We start from the raw sequence: 24,079 nt of genomic DNA, 5'->3' as shown, positions 1-24,079 counted from the left end.
AAGGCCAAGCCAGAGACAAGTCCAGGCTCAATGTCCGAATCCATCCTTTTGTGGGACAAGGGAGAGTTACCCTTGCTTTGCCGGTTGTACAGAAACCTGCAGAGGAGTGGCAGTTTGTACCCGACTGTGACTGCGGGGGTCCATCCTGCCGTTGGTGGGGGGACCCCTCAAGCCCGTACACTCAGGTTCTTTGGGACAAAACAGCCCTTTGCTTGGGATGACTGGGGAACCACAGCCTATCCAGCGACCACTAGTCAATATTTTGGACGGGGATGACTCATAAAACTCAGGATTTGACACGTTCGGTTGACCGGTCCATTTCCCAAGAGGTAGCTGGCCAGTTGAGAGGCATGAGGTTCCTGGTGTCACACTGGAACGTTCTGGGCCACAGGCCGCATCCTGGATACCATTGAGGACGGGTTGGAGCAGACGGCCACGGACGAGCAGAGCACTGGAACAGCCCCACTGTTTAGGAACCAAACAAACAGTGGATCTGTTGTTGACCCAGAGATCAGGCTGGACAGAGTTTTGTTTCTGAAGGCACATTCCAAGAAAGAAAAAAAGCAAGCAGTGTGGGAAGGTCAGATTTGCTTAGTCTGGTGATATTTTTTGTTGCTTGGTTGCTGTATTGGTTTGTGTTTTTTTTGTTTGTTTTGTTTTAAGTAGGCTCCATGCCCAGTGTGGGGCTTGAACTCACAACCCTGAGATCAAGGGTAGTGTGCTTTACCGGCTGAACCAGCCAGGCATCCGGGCGCCCCGTGCTTGGGTTTCGTTTTGTGTTTGGTTCTGAGAACTCAGATACATGCTGACCCACAGATGGGGCTGCCTCATCCCAGCAGGACTCCCAAGTTAACTGTGGTGACGGTTCATGTCCCTTGTTGTGTCAGCACAAATGGCTGTCCGTGCCCTGCCCGGAAGGAGGGTTTTTTCTGGGTCAGCTTAGCTCTTGGGGGCTCCGTCAAGCTCTTGTATCCAGGGACCAGCTCTGTCCCCTTCTGAGTGACAGGTCTCCAGCGGGGCTCCTGCCGTAGACGCCAGTTTCTAAGGTGCAGGTGCTACCTTGACTGCCGCCTGACCCACGACCTATCGGGGTCCACCAGGCCTCAAGCAGGGACAAACCCGTTCCTTGTCCCAGGGGGTATCCCATTCCGTCCCCCGCAGATCCCTGCGTCAGGGCACCCGGTGCTGCCGGGAGGGCCACAGGAGGGGGCCCCACCCTGCAGACCCCACACGGGCAGTGTGCAGGCACTGGTTGAAGACACGGAAGGAGGAGGAGAGAGCAAGTCCTCTCTCATTTCAACTCGAGCCAGTGCTCCGAGAGGGACACGTCGGGTGGCATGGTCCCCACCCCTGGGAGTTTGGCGTGTGCTGGAAAGTTGGAACCCAGTGTGGCCACAGTACCCCTGCCTCCTGCAGCCCTGCAGACCACCCCACAGCCCCTGCCGTTCCCAGCCGGAGGGGCTCCTGCCCTCAACCAGCCCTTGGCTGGTGCTTGGCCTATTTAGCAGCGCCTGGTCCCATGGCCGGCCTTCAGAGGGGCCCATGTTGCTGAGCAGAGCGTGCTGGGGTTATGTGTCCAGGGCTTAGAGGGTGAGCGGCGTCCCCACCATCCCAGTGGTCAAGCCTGGCAGTGGAAATCAGCCCTGGCAGCTGGCACGTTAGGACATGTCCTTCCTGGAGACCCACACAGGAACGCCTGAAGTCTCATGGGAACCGGGCCCTAACAATGTCAGGGCAACAGGAGCAGGTGACCTTGAAGCATTGTCACAGGCCCTCACTTGGGCTGGCTGAGTGGCGAGGGCTGAACTTCCAGGTCCCTGAGACCTTTGAGCATCACCAGGACTGTCTGGGTGCACACTCACAGAACGGTTGCTAGAGTCAGTTGGGGCCAGTAGGGAATGACAGTCCTTTCTGGGGTCCCGTCCCCCAACATTTATTATGAAAAAGTTGGAACACGTCGAGGAACGGAATGTGTGGGCGGTAAGTTCCCACACTGTCTTTTATCTTCCACCCGGGTCCGTGGTTACTAGCACTGTGGTTACTAGCACTGTGTCCATGTTTGCCTCCTGAGTAGTGAAATCTCTCGAACCACTTAAAGTTCGTTTCACACCCCACGATGCCTCTGTCCAGCCTATTTCAGTGCGCATCTCCCAAGGCTTCCTATGTAGTTACGCCCTTTCATGTCGGGGGCAGTCAGTAGCAGCTTCGCAACACTGTCTGCTCTCCAGCCCCTGTTTATATTTCCCCAGGTTACTTTTGATTTGTTCTCTTTTCCCAGTGGGGGTTTACACGTTGCATTTGGTAGTGGGTCTCCTTGTCTTTTTTAGTCTACTTCCGTTCCTTCCCTTTCTCTCTCTCTCTCTCTTTCTTTCTTTCTTTCTTTCTTTCTTTCTTTCTTTCTTTCTTTCTTTCCCTCCCTCCCTCCCTCCCTCCCTCCCTCCCTCCCTCCCTCTCTCTCTCCCTCACACACACACACTCTCTCTTTCCACAACACTGATCTCTGGAAGAGACCAGGCCAGTTGTTTTGTAAGATGCCCCACATTCTGTGTTTGTTGGCTGTCGTGGTGCCGTTAAACTGAAGCCTGTGTGCTGAGTTCACGCCCAGCGTTTTGGGCAGAACCCTGAGTGGTCAGTGTATTCTACCTTGTGGTTACGGGGTGGGCTCTGTCACTGGGGGCACGTGGGGCTGCTGGACCTGGGTTGGCAGGTTAGGCTTTTTCTGGGGGTCAGCAAATCCTGGAGATGCAGGTGCTTTGTCAGAATCCAGCCTTCCTGCTTACCTTCCGTTAATTGACACAAAGAGGCTGCTCCATCAGCAGCCTGGACTGAACATACTTTCCTGACTTAAGAAAATTTTTTTTAATGTTTTATTTATTTTTGAGAGAGAGAGAGGGACAGAGTGAGACAGAGTGTGAGCAGAGGAGGGGCAGAGAGAGGGAGACACACAATCCGAAGCAGGCTCCAGGCTCCGAGCTGTCAGCACAGAGCCCGACGCGGGGCTCGAACTCAGGGACTGTAAGATCATGACCTGAGCCAAAGTCGGACACTCAACTGACTGAGCCACCCTGGAGCCCCTTTCTTGGTCTTTTAAAAGGGTTGTTCGCAAGGCGCCAGGCTGGCTCAGTCAGTGGAGCACATGTGACTGTTCATCTCGGGGTTGTGAGTTCAAGGGCCATGTTGAGTATGGAGATTACTTAAAAAAAAATTTTTTTTAAAGGCGCCTGGGTAGCTCCGTCAGTTAAGCATCTGACTCTTGATCTCAGCTCAGGTCTTAATCACAGGGTGGTGAGTTCAAGCGTCACATTGGGTGTGGAGGTTACTTACAAAACAATTTTTTTTTTTAATAGGAATGGAAGATCCTTTGTAAAATAAATAGGGGCACCTGGGTGACCTCGATGGCTCAGTCGGTTAAGTGTCTGACTCTTGATTTCGGTTCAGGTCATGATCTCACAAGTCCTGAGATGGATCCCTGCGTCGGGCTCTGTGCTGATAGTGCGGAGCCTACTCGGGATTCTCTTTCTCCCTTTCTCTCTGTCCCTCCCCTGCTCGGGAACATGAGCTCTCCCTCAAAATAAACTTAAAACTTTCTTAAAATAAATAAAATACTTACAAAAATAAAAAGAGTTGTTAGCAACTCATGACCCCTGATCTGAACTTCAGCCTGTCTCACGGGCTCTCTTCCTGCCCAGTCTTTGTCTGCCGGGGCGGGGGATGGGGGGGGGGGAACAGCTCAGCCAGCAAGCGCCACTTCCCCTGGAAACCTAGCCATGCAGCCCCAGAGGGGGCCAGGGGCAGGAGAAGTCGGGTGTGAGCCCCTGAGCTCTCCGCGGTGGAGACTCAACAACGGCTGGCTGGGGTTGGTGGGGGGGGGGGGGGTGGCAGTGACAGGCAAGAGGAACCGGGGAGAAGCAGGCAGGTGTGGGCGCTCCGGGTCCCGGTCTGCAACCTGGGGGCAACTGGCACCTGTGCTGGGACTGTTGTGAGGGACGGAAACGCTCAGTGCGGTTACGAGGAGACGTCCGCCCACGGGGGATGAGACCAGTTTTCCCGTCTTGCTGCCTCACAGGTGACAGGTGGGGCCGGCCGGTGAAGGGGTGCGGCCGCCCTCCTGACGCTGCCTCCCGCCCTGCAGGTGTGAATGACAGAGGTGGTGCCGTCCAGCGCCCTCAGCGAGGTCAGCCTGCGCCTCCTCTGCCACGATGACATAGACACCGTGAAGCATCTGTGCGGCGACTGGTTCCCCATCGAGTAAGTCGAGCGGCGCCAGCCGCCCCGCGCTGCAGAGGGTCGGGGTGGGGAGCGGGCAGGGAGACGCGAACGAAGACTTGCTGCGAAGGCCAGGACGGCCTGGCAGCGCCGTGGAGGCCCGGGGTCACGTTGCCTGTCGCTAGGCCTCTGGCCCTGCCTGCCATCGGGCTCCCTCCACCTCACCGTGTCCCTTGTGCGGAGAGTTCCGCCCTGGGCTTTACGGAGAATCTTTAGCCGAAAAGCTGCTGAGCGCAGCTGCCGGTGACGATTCAGAAAACGGAGAAGCAGCTTAAGTGTAATGTGAGGCCTCGGCTGCACACGTCGGGCTCTGGGCCTGCAAGTACTGTAGTATTCAGCCGGGGAAAACCCTGTGGAAGAGAAGAGGTATGTTGGTCGATGAGGGGTTTTTTTGTGTTTGTTTTTCAAATGAGCCGGCAGATGAGAAAAGTAGAGTAGGAGACAGCACTGTGCCCATCCTGCTGCTGTTTAAAGACCTGTACACGATAAAAGCCTACAAGGTCATACAGCACGTCACGGGGTGTTGTCAGTGGTTTGTGGGGAGGTGGTTGCAGCTGCAGCTTCGTCTGTCCGTCTGTCTGTCCTGCTCCTCTAACTGCTCGTGCAGCGGTTGCGGTGGGAGAGATAGGTGCAACTTTGTATTTTACAGGCTCCCGGCTGGGAGCTGGGTAAGTGCCAGGGGCGAACTCGCAGCGAGCACTGTGCGGGGAGCTGTGCCGACAGTAAATCCTCAGTTCTCGTCTCAAGGATTTATCATTTAAAAAAAAAAAAACTTTTAAAAATTAAAAACGAACTAGATCTTGCATTTCCATGAGTCCCGCCCTCTGATGGGTTGTGTCATTGGCCACGCGCGCGGGGAGGGAGGGGAAAGGCGAGCGTCAGCCTTCTCGGGGTGTGGGCGCGGCGGCTTCAGGGGTCACCGGGGGTGCCGTCCTTTCACCCCGCGGTCCCCTGCGCGGGTCAGACCCTGCACCAGGTGGAGCCCTGCTGGGCTGGAGCCTCTGCCTCTCCTCACAGCTTCCTGCGCCCGAGGCCTCAGGTTCCAATGACGGTGAAGCGAGCTGCAGTCCCACGGGCTCCGTGGTGGTGGCAGCTCCGTGTCCCGGCTGCCACACCAGCCGAGCGCTCTGGGGTCAGAAGATGACGGTGGGGGAGGACCAGGGGAGGGGTGTGGGCGATGCTCAGGTCCCATCGAACGTGCCAGTGGGTGGTCAGTGGCCTCTCTGCTATGTCACCGCGAGGGTAGGGCACCCTTTTCCAGCTCTGGGTCTCAAGAAAGGCATCTCAGGGTTACCTGTTGTCTGTCCCAAGTTAAAAAACGAACGTACACCCCCATCAGCCCTCCCGACTGTGTCTCCTGGCTGTGGCTGAGTCTGCCTTTTCATTACTGCTCCCAGGGCCTTTGCACAAAATGTTCTCTTTCCTGCTCCCCCGGGCGGGGAGTCTTGTGAACAGCCCCCGGCAACCCTGGCCACACTCTGCCCTTGAGGGCTCGTCCCCATCGCTACCTGGGAGGTGCACTGAACCCAGATGTACTTGGCTGTGAACTTGGCCCACACCCCCAGTCTTGAAGGGGTCTCGTAGAATTCTTGGAAATGACCCAAGTGTCTGAGGGTCATCTCTTCCAGCTGCCCCTGCACGTCATGCTCTCGTGGAGAGAACGTCATTGGGAGTTTTTTTCCTCTCATCTCTTACACGAGGATAGAAAACTCATTTTTCCCGTCAGAAATCCCCAGTGCCGTCTAGACAGATTCCTGCTTTAAGAAGACCATTTGGTGTAGATGGAGTGGTGGACAGACAGACTCGTTCTCAGTCATGGAGCAGTGGGCAGAGCAGCCCTGGGTCCCCCGTGGTTCCGCAGCCAGAAGCCCAGCATCAGCGTGTTCACCTGACCTTGTCCTCCCCTTCAGGTACCCAGACTCATGGTATCGTGATATCACCTCCAATAAGAAGTTCTTTTCCCTCGCCGCCACCTACCGGGGCGCCATCGTGGGAATGATAGTAGCTGAGATAAAAAGTAGGACCAAGATACACAAGGAGGTGAGTGTGTGTGGTGAGGAGCTGGTGGTCCCCGTCGCCGGCCGGGCCTGCTGGGGCTTGTGACCGAAGCACGCGCCCTGCTCTGTGGCCCTTTCTCCCGGGAGCCCAGACCGAGTATGAGCCTCGGGGGTGTACGTGGCACCGTTACCCACGCGTTAAACGAAGGACCTACCGCAGGCCTCCTAACAACTGTCATTTCAAAGTGGGGGCAGGTGTAAGTGGTGCCCTGAGAATCCCCGGAGTTGTCAGGGGCTCTGGAAAGATCTGTGACTTGTACTGGCAGCAGTGTCACGGAACTGCCACCTCTGCCGTGGTTGGTTGAAGGACACGGTCGGTTCTAGATAGAGGTTAGGGAACATGGAGAATTTTCTTTCATCCGGCTTCACAGACCCCTCCCCGATCTGAGAACTGGGGGGTCTGTGGGCCCCGTGTCAGCAAGCTCTGCTCTGAACGCACAGTATGAGGCCACAGCCACAAATACATTGTTGCACGTCGTCACGTTGGATCAAGATTGTGCCTAATGATTTTGGTCATCTTAGCGACTGAGCTGTGTTTCCCACATGGGTATTTACTCCAAGGACAGGAAGGAACCCGCTGACAACCTGCATTGGTTCTGTCTGTTCAGCTTCGCTTACTTCTTTAAAAGTAGAAGAGGGACAGCTCCCTTTTACAGACCCGACCCACTCGAGCGGACCCCATCTTGCTCGTGACTAGATTGTGGCAAAGGTAGTTTCTGTTAGGAGTGACTTTCTATCCCAGCTTCCTCCTGGGCTTTTAGCTTCCGGTTCGTCTTGCACGGTGGCCGGATTCATGACTCTCCCGGCCCCAAATGCCATCCCCGGAACCAAGGAGCACGCATGGGTTGGCCTGCCACATCACTCTGCCCGGTGTGGGCCGCACGGGGTGCTGGGGGGGGGGGGGGCACCTGAGCCCCCACCGCCTTTACTCAGAGACCACCTGGGGGCAGTGTAAGGTCCTTGAGACAAACCTTTTCAGACCTCATCCGGCTGTCTTGTCTCAAGTGCCCAGTACGTGCCCACACCGCGCAGTTGTTCCCTTGTTACCGCTGTAACCTCACACCCTATGGTCCTGCCACCCCCACACGTCCCCCAGAGGAGCGGCTTTTTGTGTGTGTCCTCAGTTTAGCCATTTGCGCCGCAAAGCCTCGCATCCTCTTGTCTCTGTGGGGGGGGGGGGGGAGCCTGTCCATCATCTTTGCTCTGTCCCCTCCTACCCCAGCACCCCCACAGGGGTTGTGGCGGGAGAGTCGGCCCGTGGGATGTGCCAGCACCAGGACCAGGCCCCTCAGCCGTTAACCTGATTTTCTTTCTGACTTTTTCTTCAGGATGGAGATATTCTAGCCTCCAACTTCTCTGTTGACACACAGGTCGCATACATTCTGAGTCTGGGAGTGGTCAAGGAGTTCAGGAAGCACGGCATCGGTAAGGCACAGCCGTGCTCACGGTGTTTGGCGTGTGCTCCAGCCACCGTGTCCAGTCATGTCCCATGTGCTGGTGACGTGCCTGTAAATGTCCCTCGTCCCGCTCTTCCCCCTGTCCTGCGTGGACTTCCAGCCTCCCACCCCTCCCAGCAGGTCCCCGGCCCCACCTCCCTCCACTCCACTGGGGCCTTTGACCCCCGCTCCTAGCACCCAGTTGCCAGGTGCAAACAGCAAAGGCCGTCTGGGTGATGATGGCTTCATTCCCAAATATGATCTTTTTTTTTTTTTTTATTTTTTTTTTCAACGTTTTTTATTTATTTTTGGGACAGAGAGAGACAGAGCATGAACGGGCGAGGGGCAGAGAGAGAGGGAGACACAGAATCGGAAACAGGCTCCAGGCTCCGAGCCATCAGCCCAGAGCCCGACGCGGGGCTCGAACTCACAGACCGCGAGATCGTGACCTGGCTGAAGTCGGACGCTTAACCGACTGCGCCACCCAGGCGCCCCAATGACCTTTTTTAAAAAGTTTATTTATTTATTTTGAGAGAGGGACAGAGCGTGCGGGGGTGGGGGGTGGCAGCAGAGAGAGGGAGAGAGAATCCCAAGCAAGCTGTGCGATGTCAGCGCAGAGCCTGATGCGGGGCTCGAACTCAGGAACCACGAGATCATGACCTGAGCCCAAGTCAGAAACTCAACCCACTGAGCCATCAGGCGCCCCCCAAACGATCAGATTCACAACCCTCCCAGATGTCCTTGTCGGGGAATGGGCACCTGTCACCACACACACAGTTTATGTCAGGTCATGAGGTGTTGCTGATTAAGAGTAGAAAACGATTGACAGCCAGTCCTAGCTGCCATGTACCAGATGCCCGTCATGTGCATGGGGCTGTGCCCCAGGTGCCACTCCAAGCCCCTGCTCTGCCCCAGCCCGCAGGCAGCAGTCTCCCTTTGTGACTCAGGCCTGTCCGTTCTACCTTTTCCCTCCACTCAGGTTCGCACCTGGTGATGTCTGGAAGGTTAGTGAGTCTCCGCCATGGGCCCAGCCCCACTGAGGGAACTGCCTGACCCCCATCTGCAGTTCCGGATGCCTGATGGTCTGCAGCTAACGAGCCCCATCTGGCCGTGGCATTCTGGGGGCTTTGACAGAGCGGTTGCGGGAGTTCCATCTGTGATACCATGGCAGAGATCTCTGTAGATCTGTAGAGATCTCTGGCAGTCTCACTTCCTCATCTGCCTCCTGCTCCCTGCCTGCCCTGCCGTGCGTGACTGTCATCCCTTCTCCTGCAGGTTCCCTCTTACTCGAGAGTTTAAAGGATCACATATCAACCACCGCCCAGGACCACTGCAAAGCCATCTACCTGCACGTCCTCACCACCAACAACACAGCAATAAACTTCTACGAAAACAGAGACTTTAAGCAGCATCACTATCTCCCCTATTACTACTCCATCCGAGGGGTCCTCAAAGATGGCTTTACCTACGTCCTCTACATCAATGGTGGCCACCCTCCCTGGACAATCCTATATCCTTTACTTCTCAGGGGTGAGGGATATGGCTTCCTAGCCACAAGGGCGGCTCGCAGGGCCAGGGCCCATGCACCAGATGGAACTGCCGTTGCCTTCCCATGACTCAGGAGGCCAAGCTCACGGGACGTGCTGTGGGTAGATCTGGTTGTACTCAAGTGTTTCTCAGACTTCACCCGTCAGGAGGTGTGGGTTTTAACCCCCTTGGCCAACAATCCATGCTTCCAACAGATACCGATTAGGAGCCTCCTTTTCCAGGTGCACAGGAGATGCACGCAGCTGTCAACACGACAGTGGGTCCCCTGCCGTCAGGGGGCCTGGCCCGTGTGCCGTCAGTCAGGGGAGGAAACAAACAAGGTGAAAAGAATTGCTGGCTGTTTGCAGCCCTGGGGTTCAGACCTCCCTTTCCTGAGGCGTGTCACCCAGAGCTGTGTCCCCCCTCACCCCCCCACACGCCGCTCCCTCCTCTTTCGCCCTCTCTGGGCAGAATGGGCAGTTGGGAGGCCAGGAGGCTTCCTAATAGTTCAGGATGTGGCTCCAGAATGCTCTGTGTGAGGGTGAGCCAGCAAGAAGCTGATGAAGCGAGTGAGGCTAGGGTTTATCCATTTTACGGGGACGTAAACAGGAGGGAGAAGCCTGGCCTGCAGGCTCCTCGTGTATGTGCACGTGGGCCTCTTGCAGCTGTCCGGGAGGTCGGCACCGTGACCCCCTCCTTGTCCCAGGGCTCTGCCGTTCCGATGCCTGAGTACGGGGTGAAGTTGGGACACTCACTCTCCTGCCAGACCTCTCCCCCTGGCGCCCTGTCCCTTTCCACGTGCCTGAACTCTGCTCACCCAGGAGGTGCTCTCCGACCCAGTGCCACCCTTTATTTCTTTGCACGGTGGAGCCCCTCCGGCTCACGAGGCTTTCCAGCACCCTACAGAGGCTTAGCGGGCTTTTGGCCTCCTTCCTGAATGGCGGCGTCTGCATGCAGCCCTGCGGCTTACCGCGTGGGCCTGCTGACCGTGCCGCCAGGGGTGCGTGGGCACACAGGGCGAGTCGATCTTCCTTAACGGAGCTGCACGGACTACATTCAGCACCTGGGCTCCGCTCTAGCGAACCTCAGCCCCTGCTCCATCCCGCACAGGCTCTACCGCCAGGCCCACAGCCTGCTCTGCAGCTTCCTGCCGTGGTCCAGCATCTCCACCAAGGGTGGCCTCGAGTATAGCCGGACCATGTGACGCCGGCTGGGCAGCCTCCGCCAGGCCCCACCCTTCGGCACCCCGCAGAACCTGCCTTTCTGGCCGTCCGACTTCCGTCCTCTGCAACAGAGCTGGTGGCCGCTCGCCGGGCCCGTCGGCCTGCCCCAGCTGCAGGCCCGGTGCTACGCGGGCTCGGAGCAGAGCGTCGTGGGGCATGCCTGGTCTCGGACAGGTAAGCTGGAGCACGTGGGGTGGGGGGACAGGGGAGCAGAACCCTGTGGGATGGGGGGATGGCGGTGCCAGGACATTAAGCCCGTGGCTCTTTCCGCAACAAAAATAGAAGGGCCTGAATGGGCGCCTGCTGCACAGGGATGTTGGGGAGTAGTGGCAAGAGCTGAAGTAGTCTGACTTTCAGAAACTTCAGGAAGGAAAGCAGGGTCCTTGAGCCCTTGGCCAGGACATCTGTCTTTTCACTTCTGAGCTCCGATTACAAGAAGAGAATGTGTTCATGTGGTTCCAATAATTAAAAAGGTACCAGATCAGGCCCCTCCTACCCCTCCCCCAACCACTCAGCTCCCCTTCTGAGGAGCATCCAGTGTTTCACTGTCATGGCCGTGCTTCCAGGCCCGCGCTAACAGCAGCTGGTGGCGGGGCCTCGTGACCGGGGCTCTGCTCATACACGGCCACTCCTGAGTGCCATGCATGCTAAGGAGAGCTGGCCTCTCCGACCACAGAGCCAGGAGTCATGGGGACTCCCAAGACCCACCCCTTTCCACAGACACAGCCCAGGGCAGTTGGGTGGTTTGGGCCAATTCACATGGGCCGTGGCCACCTAGGCTGAATCCTCATCGGTGCCCTGATCTGTGCGGGGACCAAGGGCAGCTGGGAGCCCCAGGCCGGGGCAGTGCAGGCTTGAGCAGGGCCTCTCCCTGGAGGCCTTCACCCCAGCTCCCCTCTTCTTTTCCACAGGCTTTTCCAGTCCTCCTTTCTTTTCTGGTAACCTGTGGAAACCACCGCCTCTGCCTGTGTCCTGGTCCTGCCCCCATGAGCGTGCACCGGCCCCGCTGGCCAGGTGAGGTGCGGCAGCATCCATTGTGGTCTGTTCCTTCCACTGCTCCCTTCCCCTCCGATGCCCATTCCTTCCAGTTCCTTCCTCCAGAGCTGGAATGAACTAATGGACGGCAGGAACCCAAGTGTTGTGGACAGACTTGACCCTGAAGACAGTGGAGCCTCAGAACAACGAGGGCGTGAGATAAAGGGAGTGCCAGACCCTTGTCCAACACCGGCTCCCAGAAGCCCGGGGTACGGGGAGCAGCCCCTGCCTGTCCGTGGAGGGCTGGCTCACGGTGGGCGGGGCCAGGGAGGCTTTTCCCCCAGGCACAGAGCTCTGGGGCTCAGACCCTGACATGAGAGGTCAGATAACGCAACAATTCCCCACTGCTCAGCTGGGAGGTCAGGCCCTCTGGCAGCATCCTGCGGGGGGCTTCATGCTGTTGCGGAGGGCACGGGGCTGCCCCAGGGAGCTGGGCTGAGGACAGGTGCCAGGGAGGTTCCTGGGGGGTCTTCTCCCCAGTCCCCCAAGTCCACCAGCTGCAGCTCCGAAAGGATGTCTGTCGAAAGGGACCTGGCCTTCAGGGCTGGGGGTTGTCGTGTGCCTTGTGGTCCCTCAGCCCCTGGGGGCAGCGACAGGAGAGGCTCTCAGCGCCAGGAGGTGCGCGCAAACATCACTTGCTTCTGGCGTCACTCTCACCCCCGTTCCCCAAAGCTGCTTGCTCCCCAAAGCTCCTCTCCAGAGGAGAGGGGGTAGCAGGGCCAGGCCCGGCGTGGCCGCAGCGCGCCGGCCTGAGAGGAGGAGGAGGAACAGCCAGGCCGGGGGGCCTCCGGGGCAGTCACGCTTCCTTCCCTCAGAACTGCACAGTCTGGGACCACCTCCACTCATGAGGTAGGAGAGAGGGATCCTCGAGACGAGGAGAAGCTGTAGGCAGGAGACACGCTCTCCCCCCTCCCCCACCTCGTGACCGGTGATGCCTCTCGGGGTGAGATTCCCCCGCCTGTGCACTGACCTTGGCTTCATGCTGAGGCCCAGTTTAGTGTCCTCTCTAATCTGAACCAACGGTGATCGTATGATTTTTATTTCTGCCCCGAGGGGTAAGGGCAGAGTCTTCTGGAAGGTTTTGCCTTGGACTTTCATAATTGAGCTCAGAGGCCTTGCCCTGCCCCCTCCCTCCCTGCCCCCAATCACTGCAGTGTCCAGCCCAGTGTTGAACAGGTTGTAGTGTTTTGTCTCATTACAAACAAATAAACAGACTTTAATTGGTCACATCCTGTTTCTCCAGTGCCGGCCTGCTGCACTTTTGGCCCTATCTCTGTGGTCTCAGCTCCCGTGGCTGAGCACAGCTCAGAGACTGGGTGTGCACTGCCCTGTCCCAAGGATGGCTCCCAGCTGAAAGGGCCACTTGTTTTGTGTAATCTGCCAGAGAATGTGGTCCTGTGGTAGAGGTTCTAGAGCTGAGCGGCACAGCCGGCTTCAGCACAATCAGAAGGTCCTCAGCAGCTGCCTGTTGTTCCGGGGTCTCTGAGCGGCTCTTGGCCTTGAGCTGGGGCCCGGTCCTCTCGGGAGGCACTGTCCTGGCTTAGAGAAGGTTCCGCAGGTGACTCAACACAGTTGTCAGGTGGGGACTCTGGGCCGGTGCCCCCGCCACAGGAGCCTGGTGGGAGCCTTGGCCCGGGACACCCCATCGTGGCAGCCTGCGGCAGGGTGCCAGCGTGTCCCCGTCCCTAATGGGCCAAGCCCAGGATCGGGTGCTTCCACCAGCCTCTCCTTGGGGCTTCTGGCCACCCCGGGGTAGGGGATCATGTTTGTCACTCCACTAGACAGATGAGGAAGAGTGGTTCAGGGCCTGGGAAGTACCCCGGGGCTGCACAGCAAGTGAACGGTGGCCCTGGAGCCCAGCCCAGGTGTGGACTCTCCAGAGCCCATGTGCACTGCTCCCCAAGGGTTGGGCATCATCCAGACGGCCATCCCTTGGGGCCAGGGCCTGCGGCGCCTGCAGAGCTGGGTGAGTGGGAGCCTCTGGGATGGGGACGGGGGTCGATGCTCCCACGGGGAGCTCTGAGCAGCACCTGCTGCTGGTAGGTCACATCTGGGTCATTTGTGCCAGCGGGTCCGGCTGCTTTCCTCTGATGGGTCAGCTTCAGCAGTAAGGAGGTGACTCCCTGGGGTCCCTGCCCAGTTGTGTGGCTAAGTATCACTGTTCCTTGGGGGGTGGGGGTTCTGGTCGAGCCTTTCCCTAAGAACAGCTGTGCCTTCCCAGGCTGGCCTTCCCACATCAGGTGTCGAGGACACCGCGTGTCCAAAGGGCCGGAAGGGACTCCTGGCGGCCCAGTTGGGTGCCTCCTAGCTGTTCAGGGAATGGGGTGGGGGCGCCCCAGGGCGCTCGGTGCACGTTTCCACGAGTGTCGACTTGTTTGGGATGTGCCTTCACATCAACTCCGAGTCCCCAGGACGCTAGGACTGTGGCTTCTCTGTTTTTGGCCTATTCCGTGTGTTTTTCAAGAAAACCTTGGGAGGTTTAGGCAAGAGCCTTTTAGAGGTGAGCTAAGTGACTTTTCTTTGGAGCCAGCTTGTTATTGCAGCAAATGTCTCTCCCAGGGAAGAGCTGGGACTGCAGGTTGTCTGGTCTCCGTGACCTCAAGTGGGGCGGCTCGACTGGGGCCAAGGGACCCGCTCCAGGAGGCCCAGAGCTTGGCCGTGCCTGTGGCCACGGTTCCCTCCACGTGGCCTCCCCCGGGCTGACTTCGTTACCCATCATATGGGGGGCTCCTCCAGGGCACACACCAGAAGCTGCCAGGCCTCCTTCAGGCCACAAGTGACAGCACGTCCCTTCTGCCACATTCTGCTGGTGAAGCAAGACCCAGAGCCAGTCCCAATTCCAGGTGGGGACTACACGAGCGAGAATACCAGGACACGTGCATCAGAGGCCACGGTGGCCACTGACCACATCCCAAGATCTGGACCCCGGGGCAGCCTGTGCTCCTCCCTGAGACCAACAGCTTCATCCAAAAGTGCAGGGATTGGGGCCTTGCCTCTGAGGACCATATACTGTGGATTCTGGCAAGGTCTCACTTCTGCCCAGTGCTCAGGACAGTCTCCCTAACATCTGTCTTCAGCAGTCCACCTGGCCTTGGCCTTCTGGGGCAGCAGGGAGCCGCCCTTTTTGTCACTGCCCAGTGGCTCATCTGGTAGATCCGCTAGGCGGCCGTGTCCCTGTCGCAGTCCAGCTGGAGGATTCAAACACCTACTCTCTTCAGTCCTCCTGGGGCTGCTGTCTGGCTGCTGCCACCTCAGGCTCCCACTGCCCAAGTCCACATCCACCCAGGGACCCGAGTCCCCAGAATCTGCTGACCAGGGGCCTACAAAATGTCCAAGGGTGGGACCAGGGTACAGGGGCAGGGAGGGGCTCTGAGGGATTATTTCCCTGCATCTGGAAGGAACCCAGGTATCCATAGTGTCCTTGACATCATCACATGTGGTCTGATCCTGGGTCATCACCCAGGAGCCCATGGTGGGACGAGCTCAGCCCTAGCCCGAGCAGGGTTGCCAGGACTGGAATTCAGCCACACGGGGGGCATTGAGATGAACCCAGGTCCTCCCATCCTGTCCCTACTGGGCTGAGTTCTAGTGATGTAGAGCAGAGGGTCTCAACCAGAGTGATTCTGTCTCCCCCAGGGGACACTGGACACTGGAGACACTTGGTTGACACATTGGGAGGAGAGTCCTATGGGAATCCAGTGGGTGGAGGCTGCTAGACATCCTACGATGCAGGGATGGCTGCTGCGACAAAGATCCGGCCCCAATGTCAACAGAGCTGATGCTGACACACGTTGGTACAGAGGAGTCCAAGCTGAGGTGCCTGGAGTCCAGCCCAGCAGGGAGAAGGGCTGTGCCCATCCTGCCTGGAGGGACAGGACGGCCGGGGGTCCCCACAGAGCAGTGAACTCAACCAAGGCCTGGGTGAGCGGCAGCGTGGGGTTCAGGCCAGCATCTCTGCCCAGGTTGGGAACTTGCTCTCTTCCTGGCACGCTCCCTACACATGGCCTGCTTTCGTTTGTACTCTGCTGCCTCGGCCAGAATCCCACGCCTCACGTTTAGGTCTGTCGAGACCTTGCCCATCCGGGAAACCTTCTGGGAGTCTCACCCAGAAGAAGGTGTTCGCTCCTCAACCAAGGGTGGGAGCACCTTGGATCCTCCCTGGCATCAACCCAGAACTTTGCTCTCAGTGCAGCTGGCAGCTTCTTTGAGAGACTCTGTGCATTGACCTCCCCACAGACCGACCCAGGGACAAGAAGGTGCAGGCCTTGGCTTTTATTAAAATTAGACCTGTGGGCTTCCCAGCCTCTTGGGAGCCCAAGTCTCCGATCAGCCTGGCCTCCCAGGTACAGGTGGCTGACCTGAGTTGGAGCAGGCTGCAAGGGCTTCTATTTTTTTTCTGTTCCTCCCACGGGACCTCCTCCTCCCTCCTCCCCGCCCCCCCCCCCCCCCTTGAGTTTTCCTGAGGCCCAGACTCTGGTGCTGGGCAGCTGCTGGGGTGTCTCTGTGGGGTGACTCCTGGTGGGGGCTGAGCCCTTCCTCTCTGGACCTGCCAACCTCTCCTGAGCCATCCTTTCCTCTCCCGTCCCGAGCTGGGACAGCCAGTCCTGCCATCAGATCCCTATGGTCTCTCCAGAGCCCCAGAGCGGGTTCTCTTGCACAAGGGACATGTGGACTCCTCTGAGGCCCCCCAGGACCTCTTCGGCCTGAGCCCCAAGCCTTCTGGCGGAGCAGGCTGGGAGGGGGCACCCTTGGCCGGGTCCACGCTGGAACTGGAAGCTGAAGAAAGTGGACGGAGAGGAATCACTTGGAGGGACTGAAGGGAGGTTGCTAGCCCATCCTATGACCGCCGCACCCCCCACCCCGAACCTGGCATTCTTCAGAATAGGAAAGGAGGAGCAGTTCTCCATAAAGAGAGCCCTAAGGGAGGGAGGAGAAAGAAGGAAATGGACGGCTCAAGCCAGAAGGACCCTTGTCTAACTCAGCCCCCTCATTTTACAAGTGGGCCAACTGAAGCTGGGGGTGGGGTGGTGGGGATGAAGTTGTCCAAGGTCCCTCATTGAAGGCAAAGCTGGGATAGGAACCCAGGAACCTCGGGAGTGAAGAAGGGCCCATCTGGGTCCATCTGAGTCCCCAACAAACCCTTCTCTGGGTCTTATCCTCCTGTCCCCAGCCCTGCCTCACCTGGATTTTCCAGGCTGTCCCCGGGCACTTGAGTTTCCAGAAGAACTGAGCGGTGGCTGTCCCCTGGGCCCGAAGTCCCGTGTGGCAGGTCTAGGGGCCAGGCCATACCCTCGGGCGGTGGGAGGCAGCCCCTGGCCATGAGCTGGCCCAGCCAGTGGCTCTCACCCTGGCCGGCGGGCTGCATGTGGCTCGGCAGGTAGAGACCCAGGCCCCGGAGGTGACGCAGCCGGAAGTTCTTGGGCTTGCTTCCCTGGGCACCGGGGCACTGCTGCTGGGCCCCCAGGCCCCCCTCGTAGATGTTGGGTGGCGTGTCGGGGTGGCTGGGATGTCCTCGGGCCCAGCTCACTGCATCTGCAGAGGGAGGAGCAGGAGGGTGGTGGCTCGCAGGCCGCGGCAGCCGCGAGGGGAGAACACAGTCACGTGCTTTAAGGCCAACTCGGGTAATGGGCACCACCCGCGGCTGGCCGAGCCTCGGCCTGCCTGTCCGCCCGCCAAACAGGCTCAGTCCCCTGCCTCCCGCCAACCCTCACCCAACATGTTACTCCTCTTCCCTTTCCCATCCGACAGGGAGGTCTGAGAAGCCCGAGACCGTGGCACAAAGATTTTTTTCAGGATTTTCAAGCCCTTTCTACCACCCATTTTTGCCCCCCTAGCCTAGAAAGAGCATTCCGGTGTCAGTATAGAAATTGCACAGTGGGTCCAGGCCCACTGTGGGATCACACAGCCTAGACCATTGGCCATTCCCCTCTCCCAAGCATGCATGTCCCTGAGGCCACTCCGGTGGCTTTGGGCCCAGGTCGGGACAGGAGGGCATCTCTCCTCCTGCCGCTCCTCCCTGCAGCCCGGCACCTTCTCTTATGCGCAGCTCAGAGAACGCACAGACCAAGGCTTCCATGGAGGGCCAGCGTGGTGGGGGAGGAGCTGCTGGGCCTCCTGTGCAGCAGGGCTCAGCTCTTCCCTGCCTGGGTCTGCACGTCTCCCGTGGCAACCGGCTCTGTGATGTCAAACGGAACACTCCCAGCCTTCCTGGACCCCCAAGTTTGGGAGAGCATGATGCCCCGGGGTAGGGGAAGGGTGGGTGGAGGGCAAGGGAAGGGGGTGGAATCCTAGAGGAGGTCCCTGATCTTCTGGTTTGGGACAGGCCACACAAAACAGACTCAGGTCTTGAAGGCCGGAGAGTCACTCCCTCAGTGACCTCTTGGGGTGTCAGTTTGCTCATCCGTGGGTGGGAAATGAGGCTCTAAGGGCACAGACTTGGTGAGATCTGAGCGAGTGCTTTGAGCCTGCTGAGAAGATGGTTTGGGGTGGCTGCGCAAGTCACTTAATTTTTCTAACCGTCCATTGCCCTGTAAGTTGATGATGGGGTATCATGTGGGTCGTACCAAGTGTAAGGACGGATGTGGAGGAACTGGGGCTCTGTGCACTGCTGGGGGGCATGTAAAGTGATATGACTGCTTTGGGAGACAGTTTCTTCAAAAGTTAAACTTCTCATACATAGATACCTGTTCTCATATAGGGAAAACATGAAGTCACATGTAAAAACAAAACCTATTTGGATAAAACCATTAGAGATAAAAAGTTCAGCTCATTAGTTGCAGGACACAAGATCAACACACAAAAATTAATTGTATTTTTTTTAAATTTTTTTTTTCAACGTTTATTTATTTTTGGGACAGAGAGAGACAGAGCATGAACAGGGGAGGGGCAGAGAGAGAGGGAGACACAGAATCGGAAACAGGCTCCAGGCTCTGAGCCATCAGCTCAGAGCCCGACGCGGTGCTCGAACTCACGGACTGCGAGATCGTGACCTGGCTGAAGTCGGACGCTTAACCGACTGCGCCACCCAGGCGCCCCAAAAATTAATTGTATTTTTACATAGTAGCAAAGAAAAAGAATAAAACAGGAATAAATTTAACCAAGGAGGTGGAAGACATACTGAAAACTACAAAAGTGCTAGAAAAAAAAGGAAACATACGTGTGTGTGTGTGTGTGTGTGTGTGTGTGTGTGTATATCCTTGTTCATGGACTGAAGGTTTAACCTGGTTGAGACAGCAACAGTCTCCAAAAATGAAAAAGTTTGAAGATTCCTTACCGCTGTTTGCAACACTTACTATAATCCTACAGTAACCCAGAGTGTGGAACTGGCATAAGGATAGACGTCCTAACCAATAGAATAGAAAAGAGAGTCCAGAAATAAACCTATGCATCTCTGGTCAATTGATTTTCAACAAGGTTGCCAAGATTATTCAATAGGAGAAAAATAGTCTCTTCAACAATGGTGCTGGGACAACTGGACGGCCAGATGGCAAAGAATGGAGTTGGACCCCTACCTCACATCATTTACAAACATTACCTCAAAATACAATGAAGACCTACCTGTAGGAGCTAAAACTGTAAAACTATTTAAAGAAAACACAGGGGTAAACTTCACGACCCTGGATTTGGCAGTGGTTTCTTAGATATAATAACAAAAGCACAAGCAACAAAAGAAAAAATAGATAAATTGGACCTCGTCAAAATTGAAAATTTGTGTGCTACAAAAGACACTATCAAGAAGTGAAAAGACTACAGAATGGGATAACCTTATAAATTATATATCTGATAAGCACAGTATCCAGAATATATAAAGAACTCTTAAAAACTCAACAAAAACCTAATCTGAAAAAGGATGAAGAACTTGAATAGACATTTTTCCCGAAGAAGATACACAAATGGTTAGTAAGCACATGAAAAGATGTTGAACATCATCAGTCATTAGGGAATTACAACTTTAAATGATCGTGAGATACTACTTTATACCCATGAGAATGGCTATAAGAAAAAAAAATGACAATATTAATGAAAATGTTGGAGAAGTTAGAACCTTCTTACACTGCTGGTGGGGATGTAAAATGGTGCAACCACTGTGGGAAAACAGTTTAGCAGTTCCTCTACAAGTTAAACATAGAATTGCCATACAACCCAGTAATTCCGCTCCTAGGTATATACCCCAAAGAATTGACAATAGGTTATTTCTTTATTTCGAGAGTGGGGGAGGGGCAGAGAGAGAAGGAGAGAGAGAATCCCAAGCAGGTTCTTGCAAATCGTGAGATCATGACCTGAGCTGAAATCGAATCAGACACTTAACTGGGCCACTCAGGCACTCTAGTTTTGCTTTTTTAAAGCTTTTTTGATTTTAGTCATGCTTACTGAGATACAATTTTAGATATGGTAAAACTGACCTTTTTTTGTGCATAGTTCTGTAAGTTTTTATAAACACCTACTGTCATATAGTTAGCACCACGATCAAGATATAGAACAGTTCATGGGGCACCTGGGTGGCTCAGTCGGTTAAGTGGCTGACTTTGGCTCAGGTCATGATCTCGTGGTCCGTGAGTTCGAGTCCGGCGTCAGGCTCTGTGCTGACAGCTCAGAGCCTGGAGCCTGTTTCAGATTCTGTGTCTCCCTCTCTCTGACCCTCCCCCATTCATGCTCGGTCTGTCTCTGTCTCAAAAATAAATAAACGTTAAAAAAAAAAAAAAGATATAGAACAATTCCATCACCCTCCAAATATTCTTTTGCACCTACCTTCTCCTGGCAACTATTGATTTGTCTTCTTATCCAGACTGTCACATAAATGGAATCATACACTATGTAGCCTTTTGAGTCCGGCTTCTTCCAGTTAGCATAAGGCATTGGAGTTTCAGCATTGTCCTCCTATATATATCAGCAGTTCGTTTCTTTTTTTACAGCTGAGTGGTAATCCATTATATGGATGTATCACAGTTTATCCATTCATAAATTGAGGGATTGTCCGTTTGAATGCTTTCAAGTTTTGGGATCAATGTTTGTGTACAGGTTTTTGTGTGAACCTAAGTTTTTGTTTCTCTTGGGCAAATACTTAGGAGTAGGATTGCTCAGCCATATGTTTTGTTTTTTGTTTTTTTTTTAATATTTATCTTTGAGACTGAGACAGAGCATGAGCAGGGGAGGGGCAGAGAGAGGGAGACACAGAACTGGAAGCCGGCTCCAGGCTCTGCGCTGTCAGCACAGAGTCCATCGCGGGGCTCAAACTCAGACCGTGAGATCACTCAGACCGTGAGATCACGACCTGAGCCAAAGTTGGCGGCCTAACCGACTGAGCCACCCAGGCGCCCCAGCCATATGTTAAATATATATTTAATTTTATAAAAAATTACCGGTTTTGCAAAGTGGCTGCACTGTTTTAGATTCTCACCAATAATATACAAAAGTTCAAGTTGCTCCACATTGTTTGAAAGCGTGGCACTGTCAGGGTTTTTGAACTCCTCAACCACGTGTCATGACCTGAGCCTAAATCGGAGGCTCAACAGACTGAGCCACCCAGGCGCCCCCTTTTTGTCTGCTTTCTAACTGATTTGCTTTCTTACTGATTTTGAGAGTTCATTATGTATTCTGGATACAAATCTTCCTATCACGTGTGTTTCGTGGATATTTTTTTCTAGACTGTGGGCTATCTTTTCATTTTCTTAAAAGCGTCTTGAAGAGCAGTTTTAAATTTTGCTGCAGTCCAATGTATTTTTTAACTTTTTTTTTTTTAAAGGGCTCATACTTCTGGTGTATCTAAGAGATCTTGCTCAACACAGTCACAACACGTTTCCCCTAAGTTTTCTTCTAGAAAACTATAGATTTTAAGCTTTACGTTTAGGGAAAAACAAAACTCTCCACGAAAGCGCGACCAGGTGTGTGGGCTCTATTTCGGGACTCTTTAAGGTCCGAGCCTTTGTGCGTCGGTTCCTTCGCCCACACCAACAGGGAGGAGGGTGGCCAGAGGGTGGCACTACCTCCTCTTGGCCCGCCCTTCCAGACTCGGCACACTTCATTCACGCCCCCAGCCCCTCTCGGTCGCCTGCCTCCCACCTTGGCAGCCAGGCAGGGAGGACTCCCACGGGATCTCCCAGCGGCCAGGCCACGTGTCACGCGCATCCCTCACCTAGCAGCCCCACACTCCCTCCACGGGCTCACGCCCACACCCACGCCCCAAAAGCCACGGTTGCCAGGACAATCCCCGACCTGCAAGGACCGGGACCGATTTCCGGCCTGTTGTGAAGCCCGAGCCAGCTGCGCAGGCGCGGTCGCGGCAGAGCCGCCTGTCGCCGCCTGGTGGCCAGCCGGGGTTTTCTCTCAGCTACATCCCGGGCCTCGCCCCTTCACGCTGTTGCCGCTTCTCTGGGCCTTCGATCGCCGGTGAAGCCAGCAAGTTTACCCATGGCAGAGAGAAATGTGCTGGGCACGGGACCCAGGAGGGAGACCTGGCTTCGTAACATTACCGTACATTCTGTCTAGGGGAGTTGAGGAAGAAATGTGAAGCAGTACGTAGAGCGCCTAGCACAGTGTCAGGCGCGTAGTAGGTGATCAGAATGTGTCCGCCAGGGCCACATGTTTGTTTGCAACGTGTGTGAAGGGTACGCAAATGCTGCACACTCGCAGGCCCTGGCCGCGACCGGAATCCCGCAGCGTCTCCAGACGTACCCGGCCCAGCGCCCTCTCGCTTGCGCATGCGCACGCGCGCGACCGGGCCCCTTCCGGCCCAGTCTTGTTTGGCCCCGGCCGCGCGCCGTTGAGGGCTGGGTGTGTTGCCATAGAAACCCGTGAGCGCTGAGGGCGAGCGACCCAGACTCCAGGCTGCTGGGGATCAGAGCGCCATGTCTTTCCGCGACCTCCGCAGTAAGGCATACCTGCCCGCTGTAACCTGCGGGTCCTCGGTCCGAGGCTTGCACGGCCAGAACCCCCCTCGAGACTATGCGGCTCAGGGGTGTCCCTGCCCGCTGCCGCCCCCCCCCCCTTCCAGGCTGGGCGCCCCAGCCTTGTCTCTGCGATGGCGGGGGGTTGTGTGTGTGCCCGCGGCCGCGTGCGGCTAGTGCGGCTGAGGAGCCGGGGTTAATTGTATCTAATTTCACAGGACTTGCATTGCCACACGGGGCTGCTCGCTGCCGTATTGGAAGACGATGAGACGTTTTTGAGTGGGGTTAGCTTAAGAGCTCAGAAAACCGAGGAGGGGACTGGTGATTGATAATAGTTGCAGCTGATATCGAATTTTTACGATCTGCCAGGTAGTTCCTGTTGTGCGTGTGCATCGTTTCATTTACTCCTCGGAGCTACTCTGTGCTCCCGTATTTAGAGAGGAGGAAACGGGCAGCCAGGTCAGGTAACTCGGTCAGAGGACACAGGCGGTGAGAGCTGGCGCTGGAGTTTGAATTCAGGTTGTCTAACTTCCAAAGCCTGCGTGCTTCCTAACAGAGCTGGTGAGGAGAAGGGAGCCCAGACGCCTTTGCAGGAAGGGTGGGGAAGTGGAATCCGGATAAGAGAATTCGTTACTCATTCTTTGGAGCACCTGTTACACACCAGGCGTTTCACATTCAATACGGTATTTTAGTCCTCGCTTTGGCAGTGAGGTAGGTAGTGTAATCGGGATGAAATACTTTGAGCCACAGAGAGGTGAAGTTGCTTGCTTTAGGTCACGCAGCTAGAACTGGGTGGAACCAACGATCCGGACTTGGCACTGTGTGAATCGAATTCTCTTGCCTTTTATGCACCGTCACTTTCTGAATCTGAAGCGGTTGAGCAGACTGGCTCCACCCGCGTGGGTGGAGCCGGTGATTGCCAATGTGGTGGTTTGGGGTGCGTCTTTACTGCCAGTTTTCCAACCGAATTGCTGGAAATGTCACCATTAACGATTACTCCTTTCAGTTGTGACTGGAGGCATCGCGTTTTATTGGCACCCCTGGTAGTACCATGGTGTGAATTACGACCTCTGGGATTTGCGGGGTCTGCGGGGACTGTGCGTTGTAGAGACCAGTTTCTGCCCCCCCCCACGGTTAGAGGCCGAGGCCAGCGTTCTGCTAGGGGACGCTCAATGGGGTTTTGTTGGGGGGGAAGATATAAGAAGGGAATTTCTGAACATTTTGCCCTTAATGAATGCCAAACGTGTGTGCAATTTATGGTAAGAGTCTCAAATTGTCCCCATGTTGCGGAATTAACCGAACCTGACAACTCCATAGGAGGACGGATTTAGGCAGTTCCCGGCTGTGTGGTGGGAAGACTGCCACATTATTTACCCCCGCTCTGTTCACGTTTCCCAGAAAACAGTGACAGAGGCCCTCTGTGCCTTTGCTCTTTCCTTTGCTCGTACCTTCTCTTCTGTTGCCTGCTGACATCCAACCTAACCTCCGGTGCCCCGGAAGTTTATTTGTGAATGTCGCTGAGATATTTCGAACCTTCAGGAAGGGCGAAGACAGGCATTCTGTAGCCAGAAGCGCACTGAATATAGACCTTGGCGCGTAGTGGAAACGCAAAAAACGTTTGTTATGTTCATTTGCTCATTCTGCTCAAAGCT

General features: G+C 55.8%; 3 protein-coding genes across 9 annotated transcripts in view; 2 read left to right on the top strand and 1 right to left on the bottom strand.

The window, feature by feature from the left end:
* Nucleotides 1-12,771, top strand: part of NAA60 (N-alpha-acetyltransferase 60, NatF catalytic subunit) — a 33,715-nt gene extending 20,944 nt beyond the window's left edge. For 2 of the 4 annotated variants that reach the window (XM_047837647.1, XM_047837645.1), the window contains exons 2-7: nt 4,133-4,248; nt 6,177-6,306; nt 7,652-7,748; nt 9,035-9,269; nt 10,334-10,683; nt 11,421-12,771. In XM_047837647.1, coding sequence (XP_047693603.1) covers nt 4,139-4,248; nt 6,177-6,306; nt 7,652-7,748; nt 9,035-9,269; nt 10,334-10,490 — 729 coding nt within the window. In that variant the 5' untranslated portion in view covers nt 4,133-4,138 and the 3' untranslated portion in view covers nt 10,491-10,683; nt 11,421-12,771. Of the gene's footprint in view, nt 1-4,066; nt 4,249-6,176; nt 6,307-7,651; nt 7,749-9,034; nt 9,270-10,333; nt 10,684-11,420 lie in introns of all 4 variants that reach the window. The other 2 variants (XM_047837648.1, XM_047837646.1) reach the window with 2 other exon arrangements.
* A 3,391-nt stretch (nt 12,772-16,162) lies between these two features.
* CE3H16orf90 (chromosome E3 C16orf90 homolog) lies at nt 16,163-17,670 on the bottom strand. Of its 2 annotated transcripts, none has more exons than XM_047837650.1 (3): nt 17,605-17,670; nt 16,726-17,076; nt 16,163-16,320 (listed from the first exon to the last, which is right to left on the bottom strand). In XM_047837650.1, the coding sequence occupies exons 1-3, from the start codon at nt 17,618-17,620 to the stop codon at nt 16,163-16,165; spliced, it is 525 nt and encodes a 174-aa protein (XP_047693606.1). In that variant the 5' UTR covers nt 17,621-17,670. The 2 variants fall into 2 exon arrangements, with proteins under 2 accessions (XP_047693606.1, XP_047693605.1); XM_047837649.1 differs by having other exon boundaries at nt 17,575-17,653.
* Nucleotides 17,671-22,285: 4,615 nt separating this feature from the next.
* The window catches only part of CLUAP1 (clusterin associated protein 1), a 35,373-nt gene continuing 33,579 nt past the window's right edge, over nt 22,286-24,079 (top strand). The window contains exon 1 of one of the 3 annotated variants that reach the window (XM_047837633.1): nt 22,286-22,410. Coding sequence is in view for 1 of the 3 variants with exons in the window: in XM_047837631.1 (XP_047693587.1) it covers nt 22,389-22,410 (22 nt within the window). In the remaining 2 variants the exon portion in view is untranslated. Of the gene's footprint in view, nt 22,411-22,593; nt 22,797-24,079 lie in introns of those variants that run through there. The other 2 variants (XM_047837631.1, XM_047837632.1) reach the window with 2 other exon arrangements.

The sequence above is a fragment of the Prionailurus viverrinus genome, chromosome E3, assembly GCF_022837055.1.
Source record: "Prionailurus viverrinus isolate Anna chromosome E3, UM_Priviv_1.0, whole genome shotgun sequence".
In the NCBI taxonomy this organism is placed as follows: Eukaryota; Metazoa; Chordata; class Mammalia; order Carnivora; family Felidae; genus Prionailurus; species Prionailurus viverrinus.
Note: the sequence above shows the minus strand (reverse complement) of the source record. Positions and strands in the feature narration are given on the sequence as shown.